This window comes from Protomyctophum parallelum, assembly GCF_964188405.1.
Source record: "Protomyctophum parallelum genome assembly, chromosome: 1".
Lineage (NCBI taxonomy): Eukaryota > Metazoa > Chordata > Actinopteri > Myctophiformes > Myctophidae > Protomyctophum > Protomyctophum parallelum.
In genome coordinates, this window is record NC_139697.1 from 90673359 (window position 1) to 90692199 (window position 18841).

The 18841-nt window shown below is 45.9% G+C and overlaps 1 protein-coding gene across 1 annotated transcript in view; it reads left to right on the plus strand.

The window, feature by feature from the left end:
- The window catches only part of LOC310855471 (rap guanine nucleotide exchange factor 6-like), a 210267-nt gene that overhangs the window by 150844 nt on the left and 40582 nt on the right, over positions 1 to 18841 (plus strand). Inside the window, 6 exon segments of the mRNA XM_083760492.1 lie at positions 928 to 1035; positions 3012 to 3215; positions 4377 to 4485; positions 4925 to 5171; positions 13092 to 13252; positions 18295 to 18538. Of these exon segments, the coding sequence (XP_083616618.1) occupies positions 928 to 1035; positions 3012 to 3215; positions 4377 to 4485; positions 4925 to 5171; positions 13092 to 13252; positions 18295 to 18538 (1073 nt within the window).

An 18841-nucleotide genomic window follows, 5' to 3' on the forward strand; every position in this document is an offset into this window, starting at 1 on the left:
ACTGTTTCCAATGCTTTCAGTCTAACCACTTAAGATCGATATACTTCATTGACCAGAGTCACGCAGGAATCTATACTATTCGTCCCCTTTGTTTTTCTTCCTCTACACCAAATCTCCTGAATGTACAGTATAGTACAGTATAGTATAGCTGCTGTTTTGGCCTAATGTTCACCCCAGAATAGGGACACTAGGATTCACATGGTTATTAAAGCAGAACCCATGTCTGAAATATTCTGTCTAGATCCGTCAAACAAGTTGTGATCACGACCGCTGCCTTTGTTTATTTTCTTTATAGTGTTTACTGTAGCTTCTGCTCATTATTTGGCTCCCCCACTGCTTCCAACACATTACTGAGCAGACTAGCGGAAAGGGCCGTCGTAGGGAACGCACGCCGCAGAATAAAACAGTTGACCAATTAACCATGAAGCAGAAGGGGGGGGGGGGGGGGGCTGTTCGTTTGTACAGTGAAAGCTCGACACGACGAAATTATCTCGGGTCGTAAACCATTATGAAAGTCGGCCCTTATTTCTCAAACAGAGGCGGTGTAGTCCGAGGGTGTTCCGTGAAGAAACAGGAAATTAAAAGTTTTGACGGAAGAGCCGTTGAGGGTGCGTGTGTGTGTGTGTGCGTGCATGTGCGTGCATGTGCGCGTGTGTGTGTGCGTGTGTCTGTGCGTGCATGCTGTCTGTCTGTCCATGCGTGCGTGTGTGTGTCTGTGCGTGCGTGTGTGTGTCTGCGTGCGTGCGTGCGTGCATAGTCCAGTATTTGGTGATGAGGTGACCACATAAAACATGACGTCGCGTGTGTGGTGGTCACCGCTCACACAACATATCTCTCTGTTTTTACTAACCACCGTTTCGGTGGTCACCTCTTCAGCGAAAACTGGACTATGAATAGGCCTTAAAGGTTTGTTTGTGCTCACCGCAGGTGACGAGGATAGTGTTGCTGTGGGTAAACAACCACTTCAACGACTTTGAAGGTGACCACGCCATGACTCGCTTCCTGGAGGAGTTTGAGAAGCACCTAGAGGCCTCGGTAAGGTTTGCACTTTTGGGGCCTGCCACCGGTACCTGTACCGGCCACATGAATGTCTGTCCGTGGCCTGATTCCATCTAGGACTGCCTGTTCACTCAGAGCTTCTGTACAACCTAACCCTAACCCCCACCCCCTAAAACATGATCATCATGTACTATTCAAAAAGTATACAGTGTTATAATTATGTTTTTATGTGACCACAGCCACCAGTTCATTAAGTATACCTGGTTTTCACCTTAGCACCACCCACCTGAACGTCCTCGCCCACATCTGTGGGGCGAAAGCTCTGCGCAAAAGGCAGTCCCGATTCCATCTGATGTTGCATGTCCTTCCACCCCTCTCTCTTTACTATTCTACTGTACATACTGTACACAGTATATAAAGGCATTTATAAAAGGAGTTTGCACTTAAACGTTTACGAAATGTAGATGATGCACAACTAAATGATGTGCTTGTCCAGAATGGGAACGGCACTGACAACAACCACTAGCTTTTATAAATTATTCAGCCGTCTGGTCGCGGCAGATGAAAAAGGAGATGTGTGGTCTGAGCCTACAGTAACACCCGAGTTAGCATTCTGTTGCTGTCGGGAGGAAAACACCTAACTCCATTGTTTCGTTTTTTTATAAATCAATGCTATTGAACACCCTTTATGTCTGTGTGGGTTAAAAATACATTGAACCAATGAAAAGTAGTAAAATCCTCTCCACTCCATTGGACCCTCAAACTGTCTGCTAAAGCAGCTAACTCCACCACCTCTCTCTCATGCAAGTAATTGACAAGTCACAATACCAACTTTGATTAGGCAGTGTTGCTTTGTTTTAAAAATATAAGGGTTTCTTCATTTCCTGAAAGAAATATTTTGGAGTTGGGTGGTGTCTTCCCGACAGCAGAGATGTGCTAATGGAATGTTTCTTGCCAATTCAATAGTTCCTTCAGCCATCGGCTCCATTTCAGTCATTCTGAAACGAAGTCACATTTCCCTCAAATCTGCGGCGCTCATAGTCCACTTCCTTGTTTCACCGTGACAAAATGAATAGTAGCTGTTATGCTCATACATGCAATTACTAATTACAGTACATTTAACCCATTTTGGGGCGGGGACCCCTTTTGGTGTCAGCATTATGTTATGCTTTAGCTATTGAAAAATAGCAGATCGGGGGGTACGGTGGCACAGTTGGTAGTGCTGTCGACTCACAGCTAGAAGGTCCTGGGTTCGATTCCCGCTCGGGACGCTGTGGGTGCTGGCGGCGTGTTTCCTCCTCCGCGTCATCAGTGCCCATACCGGAGGCGGTGTTGGCGAAAGGGCCTTTCTGTGTGGAGTTTGCATGTTCTCCCCGTGTCCCCTAGTGTAGGTACCCTCACAAAAAACATGCAGTAATCCTGGTCACTAAACTGCCTCCCCCTGGCCAGCCGGGGTGCCTGATGGAGGGGAAAGGAACTGGTTGGAATAACGTGTTCCTTCCACGCTACGTCCAACCAGGGAAACTCCCCCCTGTCAGGTGTAAAGGAGCAACTTGGACACTTAGGCATGAAGGAAGCAGGAGTTCAAGTCCGTTGCTCTCCCCTTGTCCCCCATATATGGGGACTAGGTTGGTGGAGGGTGTGTAGAGCCCAGGATCACATTAGATGATTGACACAGGGGTGAAAAATGGGTTACAAAATCGTGGGATAAAAATATATTAAATGAAAAATCGCAGATCTACAAGCTCAGTGGCGCGCTACGAGCTTGTAGGTCTGCTATTTTTGAAAAGTCGAGAACCACTGACATAGAAACATAGCTTTTTTAGAAAACTGTCAGGATGTAGAAGACATTTTTAGAATCTGATCTCAGGTCAAAATGGGTTTAACCATTATCTACCTTGTTGACCAGGATCCCTCAGGGGAGTTCCCTCCTTGTTTTCCCTCACACTCACTCACTCACTCACTCACTCACTCCCTCACTCAGCTCTCATCCTATCCCCTCTATCTGTCAGAAAATGAAGGGCCACCTGCGGCTGCTGAACATAGCGTGCGCGGCCAAGGCCAAGTGGCGTCAGATCACGCTGCAGAAGGCCTCCCGGGAGTCTCCGCTCCACTTCAGCCTGCAGGGCGGCAGCGAGAGGGGCTTCGGCATCTTCGTGGAGTCGGTGGAGGAGGGCAGCAAGGCGGCGGAGGCCGGCCTCAAACGGGGAGACCAGGTAACAAAAGGAAAGAGGATCATGTTTAGGCAGTCTGTAGGACACATGCTCAAAGAGGATCATGTTTAGGCAGTCTGTAGGACACATGCTCAAAGAAAAGAGGATCATGTTTAGGCAGTCTGTAGGACACATGCTCAAAGAGGATCATGTTTAGGCAGTCTGTAGGACACATGCTCAAAGAGGATCATGTTTAGGCAGTCTGTAGGACACATGCTCAAAGAGGATCATGTTTAGGCAGTCTGTAGGACACATGCTCAAAGAAAAGAGGATCATGTTTAGGCAGTCTGTAGGACACATGCTCAAAGAGGATCATGTTTAGGCAGTCTGTAGGACACATGCTCAAAGAAAAGAGGATCATGTTTAGGCAGTCTGTAGGACACATGCTCAAAGAAAAGAGGATCATGTTTAGGCAGTCTGTAGGACACATGCTCAAAGAGGATCATGTTTAGGCAGTCTGTAGGACACATGCTCAAAGAAAAGAGGATCATGTTTAGGCAGTCTGTAGGACACATGCTCAAAAGGACAAGTAATAATAACAAGAATTCAGAGTTTGGAAGTATAAGGATTTTACTCGAGTAAGGAGACAAGACTTACATGAGACCTGTTCATGTATGGAAACCCCAGTCTGACTGAATAGGCTACTTTTGCTTATTTTAAGATTAGAGCATTTCAAGTGGTCAAACTAGCATTATTTGCAGAAATGTCCTCATAAACCCTAATCGTCTCGGATATTTCATATTAAAGCAAACCTTGAAGCCTCATATCATTATCAGTCTGTGATTTCTTCAACCGATTGGCAGTATGTAACGGCAGGTGAACAATATTACTAAAACATCATAATTTAATTTACATATTGTGTTAATTGTTTAGGAAATAGCGCTAGTGTGTGGGGGCACACTGTTTCAGTCGTGAGATTTTATTGTGCTTTAACCCCTTTTGGTGTTTTAAACATTATGTTATAATTTAGCTATTGAAAAATAGCAGATCTACAAGCTCATAGCGCGCTACAAGCTCATACAAGCTCATAGCGCTCATAGCAAGCTTGTAGGTCTGCTATTTTTGAAAAATCGTGAAAATATTTATTTCAGAAAACCGGAGGATTTAGAATATATATTTTTTAATTTCGAGGTCAGGCCTAAATGGGTTAATCCATGCTTTCAGATCATGGAGATCAACGGGCAGAACTTTGAGAACATCTCCTACGCCAAGGCCGTGGACATGCTGCGGAACAACACGCACCTCTCGCTCACCGTCAAGACCAACATCTTTGGTGAGTGAACCGTCTCGTCAGAGGCCGGCCCGCTTCTGTCCCTGTGAAAAAGGGGCTTTGGTAGCTGCTTCCCCAAACATTATATAGATATTCCACTGTTTTTGATGTATTTGATGTATTACCACGTTTTCACTGCGCAAAAAAGCTTGGAATACGGATGTGTATATTACAGGAAACTCCCGTTAAACTTTCCAATAAACTCCCGTAAACTCCCGAATTGTACCATCACACCTGTATATTACCGTATATTAACTGTATATGCGCGCTAAACTTGAGGTTTACGGGCAAAATACAGTGCCCATAATTGCCCGTTAACTCCTCATTTCACGCAGTGTTTGTTCATGCTTACTGTAAACCGCTCTGGATTAAGAGCATCTGCTAAATGCCTTAATTGTGAACCTAATTGTAAATCTAAATCTGCGGTCCAAACCAACTCCAGTGTTCAAGGAGCTCCTGAGCCGCATGGTGCACCAGAAGAAGAACGGCGGGCCGCACATCCCCAAGATCCAGGAGAAGAAGGCCGGGAACCGCTTCTCCATCCCGGACCTGCCGGGAGACATGGAGTTCCCCACCGACCACAAGAGCACGCGCAAGATGAAGGCCAACACCGTGTCGGGCGGCCGCAACAAGATCCGCAAGATGCTGGAGAAGACTCGCTTCAGCATCCTGCCCCCCAAGCCCTTCAGGTATGCTAGCGTCGTCATGGTGGTTCGAGAGAGAGAGGGTGCAAAACAGAGCAAACAAAGGCCACCGCTCAAAAATAGTATCAGATGTCATGTCCATGTGCATGTTTTCCCCTGAGGTAGCAAATTAGGTGAACTTTGTGTGAACAACTTCACAGTATAGGCTCTGCTCCATTATATACACAATAGAGTGTCGCAGTCTCGCCCCCTCGAGAGACCTGGAAAATAAATCCCCATTAATTTTCCTCATAGACTTTTCAGAAAGTATTTATTTACAGGCGTTTACGCCGCGGACAAAGCCAACTCTTGTCGTGACAAATCATGACAACAAAGACAATGTTTTGGGCCTAACAAAGAATTAGAAAGTAGAAACAAACGGCAGGCTACAACACTTTTTTTGTTGTTTTTCTTCTTTGTAATTATTTGTTTGGTCACGACAAGAGTTGGCTTTGTACAAAGCTTATAAGGTCTAAATACTTTTAGAAATGGGGAAAAATGCATTGGGAACTATTTCCTGGGCCTGGCGTCGTCATGAAAGGGGGCGGGACTGCGACGCTCTATACAGAGGACGATAGTGTGTGTGTGGGGGGGGGGGGCGGGGGACGTTTTTCTTTGCCCTGTTTGGCTCTGGCTCTTATCAGTTCGTTCATGTATCTGATTGTGGTTAGGGTTCACCGCCGCATATCGTCAGTGGTGGGAAAAAGTACTCACATTCTGTACTTGAGTAATAGTATCAATACTGCAATGTAGAAATACTCATTACACTTCTACGTAAGTAGAAGTCTGGAAGTCTGAAAAAATATACTTGAGTAAAAGTACAAAAGCATTGGTCGGACCAAAAGTAAAATGGTCACGCACGTAGAGATTGCAAAGAGAACGCTGTAGTGCTTCAAATCAAGTAGGATAGCAAGTAAACATCAAACCTTGCATCGGTCTAAACCACAATGCCATGTAAGCTGAAAGATTATAGTAATAATAAAGAAAAAAGCAAACTGATTGGTGGGATTGACTTTAGGGAGTTTATAGTACATTATAGACTTGCCTGTAAATCACCTGCTCGTGCGTCTAGACTAACTATAACCTAACGACTCTGTCTATTGCTTTCCAATCTGGGAGTGCTAAATCAGCTGGGCTGGTCAATATGGGATGTGCGTGTGTGCAAGAGGCACACAAACGTGTCCTTGTGTGTGCGTTCACGCATGCATGCTAGCACACACACACACACACACACACACACGTTCATTCATTTGGCACGGACAAGGGAGCAGACTATTGCAAAGTGTCTTTTTATGCGTTGCCCGACTTTTATAGTCATATAAATCCCTGGTATGAAGTGGAAGCCAATGTCATCATCGGAGAATAGAAAGGCTTCTTGTCATCTGTGCCAGTCCTGGCCAAATAGATAATTCAAATGTAGGTAATGTAAGGTATCCAATAAGTTGTTTACAATTCAGGCTTCTTGATGACGCTCTACACACAGTTTAATTCAAAAGTGGCCACATCCGTATTTGTCCTCAATGTGTCGCAGATGACTGTCCAGTTTAACTACCATGAACGTCACAGGACTGGTTCCGTCTCTGTCCTCCAACAAAATGCTCTTGAGCAACACCCTGGATCAGACGACACAGTAGCTCAGAGAGAAGTTTAACACTCTTTATCGATCGGTACATTTTAAATCATACCCAGGCGGTGCAACAGGGCCCTCGCCACACACACGCAAGGACAAAATGACGTATAAAAACTGTGGGTGGAAGTTTATTCATCTAGCCGGGCCATTATGTTCTCCTTCACTCAGCCTTTTTGTGTTTTCCATCTCAATAACACGAGACGGCGCACTGAATACAGATGGACCTGAATCCCTCTTCCTGCGTCCATCGCCGCTCATCGTTGTCACTTAATTGCGGGGTGACCGAATGGCACTCGATGGCGAAATAAAGAACACAAACGAAAGGCATGAAAGGGGCCATTCAGTCGATGAAAGGAAAACGACCGCGGTCGTTGGAATGTGTTTGCCGGTGCTGTTGGATCGAAGGCCGCCGTGTGCTGATGGCGCACAACGTTATGACACAGAGGAGACAATCAGCCTCCATACAGTATGATTACTGTGGGTATCATCAGCACGAGGCTGTTGAGAGAGAGAGAGCCTGTTCATGAATGTGAATGTGGGAGAGAGAGAGAGACCACTGAGTACAGTATATCCATACATCTATGTGTGTGCAATTGTGCGTGCGTGTGTGTGTGTGTGTGTGTGTGTGTGTGTGTGTGTGTGTGTGTGTGCACATGTGTTTGTGTCCGTGTGTGTGTGTCTTTATAGCACTCCATGAGCAGGCGTTGACAGTTAGACGTGTAATTAACATGGTCACGAGTGGCATCTCCTCTCATGAGCATGGACACAATGAGCCTAACGAGGCCCGGTGGAAAGACAGCGGGATGCAACGATGAAATATGAAAATCAAGGGCTGTTGTAATGACACGTGTATGGCAAGAGAGAACACGCCATCTTAGCTCTCGTGTGTAAAAATCCCTTTAAGAGTCCCCCAGATTGCTGCAGAGCGGTTATGAATGATCATGGCGGTCTTTTAATGTCGGCCAGTGGGCTATTTGCGGCGGCATGCAATGGTTTGGTGTACAGGGAAGAAAAAGGAAGGGGCCAGGTCCAGACACCTGTGGAACCCCGGTCAAGGACGGAAGTATAAATATATGTATACGTATTTATATACAAGTAATACGTATACATATATTTATACGTTTTTTTGGGGACAGGCTTCACTGTGAATGCCCTCTAGTGTAATTAGTACTGCATTTTTATATCATATTATAATGTATTTACTTTGTGAGATGCACTTTATAAACTTGTTTTACTGTGCTTGTTAGACATCCCTCCTCGGGGTAAGTTTCAGTGGCATTATTAAAAGCCTTTCTCACAACGCCATCCTCGACTGCACTAGACTTATTACGAGAGAGATGGACAGTTTTACACGTTCACTTTCCCCCAAACACATCTTGCCGGCGGGGCAGTAATACTGAAACAGTGAAATGGTGTTATCAAAAATACTGCTCTCTGAACATGTCTTTGCTGGCTTTGGAGACCGGTCAGTCAGTCAGTCAGTCAGTCAGTCAGCCAGTCAGTCAGTCAGTCAGTCAGTCTGACAGCACAACGCACAATTAATGCAATAATTCATTCAAGATGTGGGAAAAAATTGTTTGAATCAATCAAACATTCACTTTGTGTGACTTTCCCAAGCGGATGTTGCAGCGAGTCGGTGAGATTTGGATTTGTGGCAGTTTGCTCAGCGTTGAGGACGCAAAAATGACAAATATGCCTTCTATCCAACATGACTGAGCCCAGCCGCTGTCACACACTTGAGACTGTGTGTGTGTGTGTGTGTGTGTGTGTGTGTGTGTGTGTGTGTGTGTGTGTGTGTGTGTGTGTGTGTGTGTGTGTGTGTGTGTGTGTGTGTGTGTGTGTGTGTGTGTGTGTGTGTGTGTGTGTGTGCGTGCGCACCTTTAACTTCTCTGTGTGGGTGTCACTACGGACGCTGCTGCTGTTTGGTTTATTTTTCATGCTTGTCAATGTGGTCTCTCTCCCCCCCTCGTCTCCCTCTGTGCTGCTTCAGGGGCCTGTTTGGGTAAGAGCTCTTGTGTAACCCCCTCCGTCCGTCCGTCCATCCATCCATCCTCCCTCCCTCCATCCATCCTTCCTCCATCCATCCTCCCATATCCATGTAGTCGAAACGCACCTCAGGTCGCATGAATTGCATTTTTATAGCTCTTGTCCGAGTGCTCAAAGTGCTTTACAATGGTCCATTCATTCATACATTGGGAGGTGAAGCGGCGGACAGTCGACGCCGGCGTCCTCACTTCCCACATTCACACAGCAATGGTGGCACGCTAGCACCAACCGATTATCTCTATTTCTATCACTCTTGAGAATTGAGCCTAATTGGACCCGTGAGGATTCCATTTGGTGCTGTACATACCTGTAAGGTTTCATTTGGTTCACAAATGATACGTAGCTTGCAGAGTTGGTTTCAGTCAGACACGACTCGAGGGGTTAATACGTTGCATTACTAGGTGGGCGAATACAGTGTTACGCAAGACTCACAAGTCATACGCTGACGTGGCGGGGTATTTAACCCATTCTGCGCGGGAACCCATTTTGGTGCTATTTTTGAAAAATCGAAGAACGACTGACATTTTTAGAATCTGATCTCAGGTCAGAATGGGTTCGTCAGACCCGTGTGTGTCCAGTGGAAACCTCGTATGAATCTGATCTCAGGTCAGAATGGGTTAAGACCCACAAGTCATACGCTGATGTGGCGGGGTATTTAAGATCACCGAAGACTGCATTCTTCCTGCCTTCCTACTGCATTTGGTTCCTGGTGGTTGTTATGTTTGCTCCCACCGCCACCCCAGTTCCACCGGTGGGCTCTGCTATTCCTGTCCCCCATGGGGGCTTGTTATCGTCTATCGATCTCCCTGCTCTTAATGTTTATGTATAATTGTGCCGAGCAGGGAGAAAATCTGGAAAAGGTAGCAGAGCCGAACGCCAAGATAAAATATTATATGCACACTTGTATTCTCATTCTATATTTGATATTTGTTCAATCTATTTGTGAGTTATCTGACTGAACTATGAATCATTTATAGCATGGGGACCTGACACCCCTTCAAGGACCGCAGGGGTTCCCCCGCCCCCCCCCCCCCCCCCCCCCCCTCTGAGCCAGAAGATCTCAGAATTTGTCGAATTGATGCTGCTTAAATTCAGCCTCCTTCTCTCGCCGCCTCGCCGCCGCCACATTAACACACATTAAACTATACGATTTTGCCTACAGTATTTTGTTCTTTTCTATCGTCGCTAAACCTGCTATTTTCTAAACGTTCCGGTATTCAACGATGTCTCTGCTCCGCCCTCCATGGAGGGAGTGCTGCGGGACACAATAAACCAGGCCTTGGTTTGCTGCAGTGTTGGAATAAATGAACCAGTGGTGGAAAAGTACTCACATTCTTTACTTAAAAAGCACCAATACAATACTGCAATTTAGAAATACTTATAAAGTTACAAGTAAATGTCCTGGAATTCAAAATGTAGGCCCTACCGAGGGAGGGAATTAGGCCCCACAAAGCCGTAAGTCGCTATATGCATATAACCACGTAACCCTTCCATAAGAGAAGTGTGTTCCATCTCCACCGCCGTCAGCCTGCTGTGTGTGCACCCTTCATTTGTGTAAAATGTTGTATTGGTAAATTCATCCCTCTGAGTTGCTGACGGCTAAGTGAAGTAAATTGTCTCTCCTCGCCGCACGGATCCCGCCACCCGCTCAACAGCCCTGGTGCATTTGGCCATATAATTTTCTGTCACCATCTGGACTGTTGCCGCCGAAGGCATTAGGAGGCCCACGATGCACGCGAGTGCCTTCGATCTCTGTCCGGGGTTAATTTGAGCTTGGCGTTTATCTCAATTGGGGCTATTTTTTGCCATTACTCTCGGCCATCTCTCTCTGAATCTCCCTCACTTTTATTGTCAACCCTCTCCCTCCCTGCCTCCCTGTATCTTTTTTCTACCCCTCAATTATCCAATGTGTCTCTCTCGTTCAGTGCTTTGGATCCTGCGGCACGCATCGCCGATTACCGAGACTCTGCTACAGTAGAGCTCAGCTATGTCCACAGAGGCCCTGCTACAGTAGTACTGTGCCACCCGATCCTTATGCATTAGAATGCGATGCGTTTTCAAAAAGATTTCATAGTCTGGGGATTCCTTTGTGGATTCATCTCATTTCAATTACCGCTTAAGCCCTATATAGAATTCCTCATTATGACGAATAGCAACAACAAAAAAGGCGATCTACAAGCTGTTGAAATGAGATCTACAAGCTGTTGAAATGAGAAGTTGAATACCTTTGCCTAGCCCTGGATAATGACATGCCCAAGTGCCAGGTGTTTAGGCTCTCATAATTATTTTACACACACACACAATTGACATTGTTAATGTACAGGTTATGGCGGTTGCATATCGCTGAGCGAGGCTAAGCTACCGTGGCTATAGCCTCGTTCACACACACGCAAGCTCACCCCGGACCGATGGCTCTAGGGCAGTGGTTTTATCCGTGACCCAAAATAGAAATTAGATGTTCGCCCGGGGACCCAAACTAGTGAAAAAAGCAGATCTACAAGCTCACAACGAGTCGCGCCATTTTGTGAGCTTGTAGATAGGCTATTTTCACTACTTCTTGTATATAATGTCTTAGATTTTTCTTTATCAGTGAAATTACCTGGAAAAACATTATCAAATTTGTGTTGAATTCATGAAACATGTGTAAAGGTAAAGGGACCCATAAAATGTATCCGTGACCCACACATGGGTCCCGGCCTTAGAGTATATATGAATAGAGACGGCACCCGGAGGAAACCCTGAGGCGAAATGCACATAGTGGCCGAATTTGGTATTGCAGCTCGAGCCAGCGCTGGTCCGTTGACTATCATTGCGCACGTTCATGTGTTTGGGGCCAATCCATCCCAGAATGCACTCTGTTCCTACACGGAAGGAGGAGTGAAATCGCCTCATGCGCTTTTGAGCAACTTAATGCAAGTGGACGGGAGGAGAACTCGGGTGTCTTCTCTATTCATATATACTCTAAGGTCCCGACCCACTGTTTGGGAACCAGTGCTCTAGGGTAAGTGCTAGACCCGCACTCCAAAGAACCACCATCCAATTGAAACATGACACAAAACACGCTAAGGAATGTAGACGCAAACGTACACAGATGCTCTGTGTACCACGTCTGCTTTGACACGCCTCATTTGTCTCGTCGTCCCGTGTCACTCTGTGTGTGTGTACGTGTGTATGTAGTGTGTTTGTTTCTAAACGTGTGTGCGTGTCTGAGAGCGCTGCGAGGCAGACGGCGCCATTCATGGATCGTGTCATGGATGAATGTGTCGATGTCTGTTGCCCCATTAAGGACCTGGGTCTACAAATGTCTTCTGAAAAAAACCTATGTTTTTCTAGCAGTTTTGCATATGCATTTGGCCCCACGTCTGAAAATATTTTGTTCCAGAAGATTTGAGTTAAAAAACGTTCACTGGGAAAGAATATATATTCAAAGAATTGCGCCACATTTTCACAATTTTTCTAAAACAGCAGATGCTTGTAGTAGACGTGCTATTATTTTGTTTAAAATAACGGTTAATGTGGTTAAACACTGAAGTGACACAGATGCGTTCCAGGTCTTAATGGGTTTAATGAGATCCGTTTGCCTCCTCCTCTCCGCCGAAATGGACTTCTTGGCTTAAAGCTCCTCTGCGATGGTAGACATTTTCATAATGAGTCTCCCGGCGTTAATTTTCTGTAGTTTTTTCTTGTCATTGGTTAGGACGGAGTTCTGTAGCTTTAGATGGTCTCCTGTCTCCAATGAAGTGAAAAAGAAAAATGCACTGATTCTCACTTAAAAGCTTTACAACAGTAATGACCAATAGAGGGTACAGTATGTGCATGCATAAAGGGAGTTTAACGTCGTTTAACGCAATCATAGGACTTTTCAGTTTGGATGTACAGTATGGGGCTGATGGGCTGTCAAAGCCAGAAAGAAAAAAAAGTCTACCACTGCAGAACAAAAAAAAAATCTTCAAAAGCAAGTTCAACCTTTTTGTTCGCCACTGAGCGATTCCGGACGCTCCTGTCTAATAAGACTGTATCTCTATTCTTTGTCTCACACTCTCTATCCATTCTTCACTAAACTAGTGAAAATAGCAGATCTACAAGCTCACACTGTGATTACTGGGGGGGGGGGGGGGGTAATCATTGAATTCATGAAAGATTTGGGAATGTTTTATTTTTATTTTTTTCGAAATAATTAAAAAACGAAACTGCTTGTCTTTCTCTCTCTCTCTCTCTCTCTCTCTCTCTCTCTCTCTCTGGCGGTGCAGTGACGGCGGCGTGGGCCAGTCCCAGGACGACAGCATGGTGGGCACCAAGCAGTGTCGCCACAGCGTGGCCATCATGCCCGTCCCCGGCAGCCTGTCGTCCAGCAGCCCTGACCTGCTGCAGCCCGCCACCAGCACACTGCTGGACTTCTCCAACCCTGCAGGTGAGGGGAGAGAGAGAGAGAGATGAGTTGAGGGTGTGTGTTTTTAAGTGGTGCAACCACTCCAAGGAAGAGCAATGTCCGTATCCACCTATGTGTTCACCTATGTGTCCGCCTATGTATGTGGCCATGAGCACCAGAATGACTATTAGTACCAGTAGGGGCGCTGTTGTGCCAGAAACAGAGAGAGATAGTGCTGCACGTGCTGCACTGTTGCCTGCTAATGAGAGAGAGAGAGAGAGAGAGAGAGAGGAGAGGAGGGGTGGGGGGGGGGGGAGAGGGGAGTTGCACCACTCAGTAGTATGGTCACACACATTTTTCGTGAATAAACAAAAGAAAGATCTAGGAAGGTCCATAAATTAGAAAACAAATGTTTAAGAAAGTAGTGAAAATAGCTGATCTACATGCTCACAACGCTGCGCGAAGCGACGCGTTTGTGAGCATGTAGATCTGCTGTTTTCAATAGTTTGGGTCTCGGGGGAAACGGCTAATCTCCCCTTTTGGGTCACGGGCTAGATGGTTTGGGAAGCACTGATGTAGAGAGCCACTTGTAGACTGAAGGACCCTACACACGAGCACACACACACACACCTGCACACAAGTGTAGTGATATACAGCTGGTCACACACACACACACACACCCTCATACAAATTGAAATACCAAACACCCACATGCTCCCAGCACGTGTAAGAAATCTTGCACTCACACATGCATCCATTTGCACGAAACGCACTCGTTTCAAAAGCACTGTGCTTATTATGTGGGAATCACACACACACACACACACACATACTGGAGCTATAGAAGCTTTTAACAACATGTACGTGCACGGCTGCACACACACACACACACACACACACACGTGCACGTGTGCGTACGGGTCATTCCTTTTGAAGTGGCTCAAAACAGCAGTGGAATGGTGTCCATCTGAGAAGAATTAACCTCCCGGACAATTCCCGCAGCCCTCTTTATTACGTTTTCTGTCTAACAGTTTTGTTCGGCTCCTAATTATTAAAAATTACAAAGTGGGGCTCCCGGGAGGAGCTGAAAGATTAAGTGGGAAAAAGTGTGTGTGTAGAGAGAAAGTGTGTGTGGAGAGAGAGAGAGGGAAAAGGAGAGAGAGAGAGAGAGAGAGAGTGTGAATATGATTCTGATTTATCGTCAACCGCCCTCCCGTTCTTATTAGTCTGCAGGCCAATATGTCACACGTCTATAATATGCACACACACGCACACGCATACACATACACAACATGCATTATGCAACATGCATGCACACAAACACACACACAACACTTACAGTGCACACAGTGACATGTATACTGTACACCACACATCTCGCATGCACTCATGGCACCACATGAATCATCCCCCATTAGCCTGCATGGTTTCCATTCGTCTCCTTCACTTCTCCAGCCTGCCGTTATACTGTCTGTCTGTCTGTCTGTCTGTCTGTCTGTCTGTCTGTCTGTGTGGGTGTGGCTGGGTGAGTGGGACAGATTTTATGCATACAAAATGTATACAGACCCCCATTTGAGAAGATCTTGTACCAGGGACCCCCATAAGATAAGATATGACACACACACACACGCACACAAAATGTTTTCTAGACTTAACCCATTTTGGGCGGGAACCCCTTTTGGTGTTTTAAGAGTAATGTTATACTTTAGCTATTGAAAAATAGCAGATCTACAAGCCGCTGTAGGTCTGCTATTTTTGAAAAATCATGAAAATGTAGTGCATCTTTGAATGTATATTCTTTCAGAGCCAACGTTCTTAACTCAAATCTTTGCTTCTGAGGTGTCCCTGGAACAACATATTTTCAGATGGGTGTCGGCGGCCAAATACATATAATCTGTGGGGTCCTTGACATGAAAAGGTTGAGCACCACTGAAATAGAAACATGGGGTTTTCAGAAAACTGCCAGGATTTAGAAGACATGTGTAGAATCGTGCCCAGGTCGAAATGAATAAAAGCAAGAATGACTCGGTCATAATTGCCAGTTGCAGCAAGCTCTCATTTATAAAAATGCACAGCTTCACATTGCGACGTTCAGAGTATGGGTTTTATGGGTATGTCTCCCATTGGCTTAGAGGCAGTCTACAGGCAGCCAATCATGAAAAAGTGTCCACTACAGTCGGTACTAGAGGTACATGTAAATGTGATGTTGCATCCTCACTTTATTTAGAGGGAGATTGAAGATGCAGATGTTTGCCTGTCTTTCGTTATGGAAATCTCATACAGTATAAATAACTAGAGCTTTATTGATCCCGTGGGGGACATTCAGGTGTGCGTTTGTGTGTCTGTTATTGTTTATCATGGTTCCGAGAATGAAACAAGCATTGTTCCTCTGTGTTCTCTCTCTCTCTTTCTCTCTGTTTCCCATGTCTCTCTATTTCCTATCCTCCCTCAGTCACTTTCTCTTTCATATTCATTTATTCTTCCTGGTTTTAGCCTCATCCATCTCTCTCTCTCTCTCTCTGGTGGTCTTTGTTTGTCATTCACCGTCCGCGGCTGTGATTTGAGGCAGATGTTAGACTGTAGATGAGTCATTCACGGCTCCCCCATGCTTTCCCATTGGCAGAACAACGTAAAGAATAAGACGCTTTTCCCGACTGTAATGTTTCCAACCACTCTTTCCCCCTTCTCTCTCTCTCTCTCTCTCTCTCTCTCTCTCTCTCTCTCTCTCTCTCTGTCCTTACCTTTTCTCTTTGTCTCTCTATCTTCCTCCTGTCCCTGGCCATCCTTACTGCTTGCCAAGCCTTGGGACTCTACTGTAAGTATACATAAATACCTTCTATGCCATATTTCTGTGTTTGTGAGTGTTTGTTTGTGTCACAGTTAACATGTCCCCTAACCACTACTTACTTACATTGTATGATCAAAATAGCCTAAATGAACAAGCTCACCTTTTTAGTTTTTGAACGTTTAAAGTGGTTATGAAGTGTGTGTCACGACCAAAAGAATACGTCTGCACATACAACCTAAATGAGGTGAGAAGTTCAGTCACGTGAGAGAGACTCGGAGTAGAGTAGTTGCTTCTTTGCTTGGAAAGGAGCCAGCTTAGGTGGTTCTGGTTCCCGGGGCAGACCAAGGACCAGATGGGGGGGGGGGGGGGGGGGGGGATTACATCTCCACACTGGCCTGGGAACGCCTCGGGATCCCCCAGGATGAAGTTACTAATGTTGCAGTGGAGAGGGACGTCCGGAGCTCTCTGTTGGAGCTGTTGCCCTCGCAACCCGACTCTGGATAAGTGGTTGAAGATGGATAGATGGAAGTGGTTACTGTCAATTCAGTAGCCATTGCCATGCCTTCATCCCATCAACGGCAGTCTTTCTGTCTGTTCTGGACAGTGTGCCACGACTGCTTCTGTTCACACTTTTCATGCGTGACGTTATTCCACCCTCCATGGTTCTCTCAGTCCCTGGACCCTTCCCCGCCTCATCTCATCTCTCAGTCCCCGGACCCTTCCCCGCCTCAACGTGCAATTTATCTCTCGCGTCGGCGTGACAGAGAGCTCGGGTAAATATTTGGCAGGGACGAGATGAGGAGAGCTAGTGGGAACTATGGCACTCGGGCAACTCCCAGTGCTGCGTTCGCAAAAAAACAACCTTGACTAGCGACACCCGCGTGCCTTTTTGTGTTTAGAATGAATCTCTGGCCAGAGTCCAGGGATGATTTCCGTTGGCGTCCGTATAATAAACAGTCCTATGTCTTTTAGATGGTTAAATGATGTGTTGTTTATGGTGGATGGACTGTAATTGCTGGCGTACGTTGTGAGGTCAGCTAAGAGCCTGTCTCCAGTTTTAAATACTGGCCAGCTCTAGTATATGGCCATATACTGTACTGTACTGTACTGTACTGTACTGTACATACATGCAGTACACACACACACACACACACACAGCTCTCTAAGCAGCCTGGAGTGCAAATGATTGCCTGTCGTTAATAGTGAATCATTCTCTCTCTATCTTCTTATTGGCTCAGGGGATCGTCGCTTTGTTCCTGCTGATCGCACTGCTGTTATAATAATAATAATAATACAGATGCCATTATATGACCCTCTCTCCCCCTTTCTATAATGGCACACAGATCATTGAACATGCTTCTCGTGTGTGTGTGTGTGTGTGTGTGTGTGTGTGTGTGTGTGTGTGTGTGTGTGTGTGTGTGTGTGTTTGTGCGCACGCACACACGCAGTGTTTACTCATGTGTTTGCACACATCGTTATGTATGTGTGCAAGAAAGCATGCATGGGGGACAAATTCATCAGTGACACACACACACACACACACACACAGCTCTCTGTCACTCTCTTTGCAGCTTCAGTCATTGTCACCCCTTTTCTATGTGCTTCGGTTTTGAGTTGTTAAGTGCCTTATAATCTATCTCATCAGTCATATCAGTTTACCAGCTTTATACAGCCGTATGGTTCATTGTTCCATTTCATTGTTCTCTCTCTCTCATTGTTCACTCTCTCTCTCTCTCTCTCTCTCTCTCTCTCTCTCTCTCTCTCTCTCTCTCTCTCACCCTTTAATAAGATTATTTGATGCTTATAAAGTAGTTGCATTATTTGATACGCTGCTGATAACAAATGACTCTCTCATCAGTGGTCTGATTAATCTATGATTATATGAATATATTATCTATTAATAATAAAAGATCCCGCCCGTGTGAAGTGAGGGGCGCTAATATATTAAAGTCTAACTCATGTTGATTAGGTGATGTAAAACAAACGGTGACAAAACAAACATTAAATTATCTTTATTGTTAATGGCATTTAATGTTTGCGATAGGGACAAGATGACGTACATTTTCCATTCATTGTCAAAGGCGTTTTTAAAACAAACATTGAACTAAAAACAAACATTTAAACCTGTATATAGGAGGCCCTCAAAGAAATACAATGCAAAGATATATTTTTCAACGGAAATGGAAGCTTTCTCGCTCTGATTTCGGGCGGTGTAGTTCCAGACTCCAGTTGTCTGGCTATAGGCGAGACTACCTCGTACGTGACGCGTCTCCTCTCCTCTCTCTCTCCCCCACAGACATCCCCGACCAGGTGATCCGCGTGTTCAAGGCGGACCAGCAGAGCTGCTACATCATCATCAGCAAGGACACCACGGCCCGCGACGTGGTGTCGCACGCCGCCAACGAGTTCGGCCTGCACCTGGCCTCGCCCGACACCTACTCGCTGTGCGAGGTGTCCGTGAGCCCCGAGGGCGTCATCAAGCAGCGCCGGCTGCCCGACCAGCTCTCCAAGCTGGCCGACCGCATTCAGCTCAACGGCAGGTAAGGAGATGGCCGGAGCGCCGTGGGTGGGTCATATATATATATATAGTCCAGTTTTAGGTGAAAGGTTATCACCTTTAACCCATTCTGACCTGACCTAACAAAACCCCCGTGCCTGCAAAACCAAGGCGACCGCCCACCCAACTTCTAGACCAGTCGGTGAACGAGGTGATAGCCCCAGAGTGAAAGGACTTGTCGGACAGTAGACACATAGAGATGTGTCGGGGTCACCGCGGCGAGTAGTTTTCTAACCTTTTGAAAAGTACACGGCGGTGATAAGCTAAGCTATGAATAGGCCTCGAG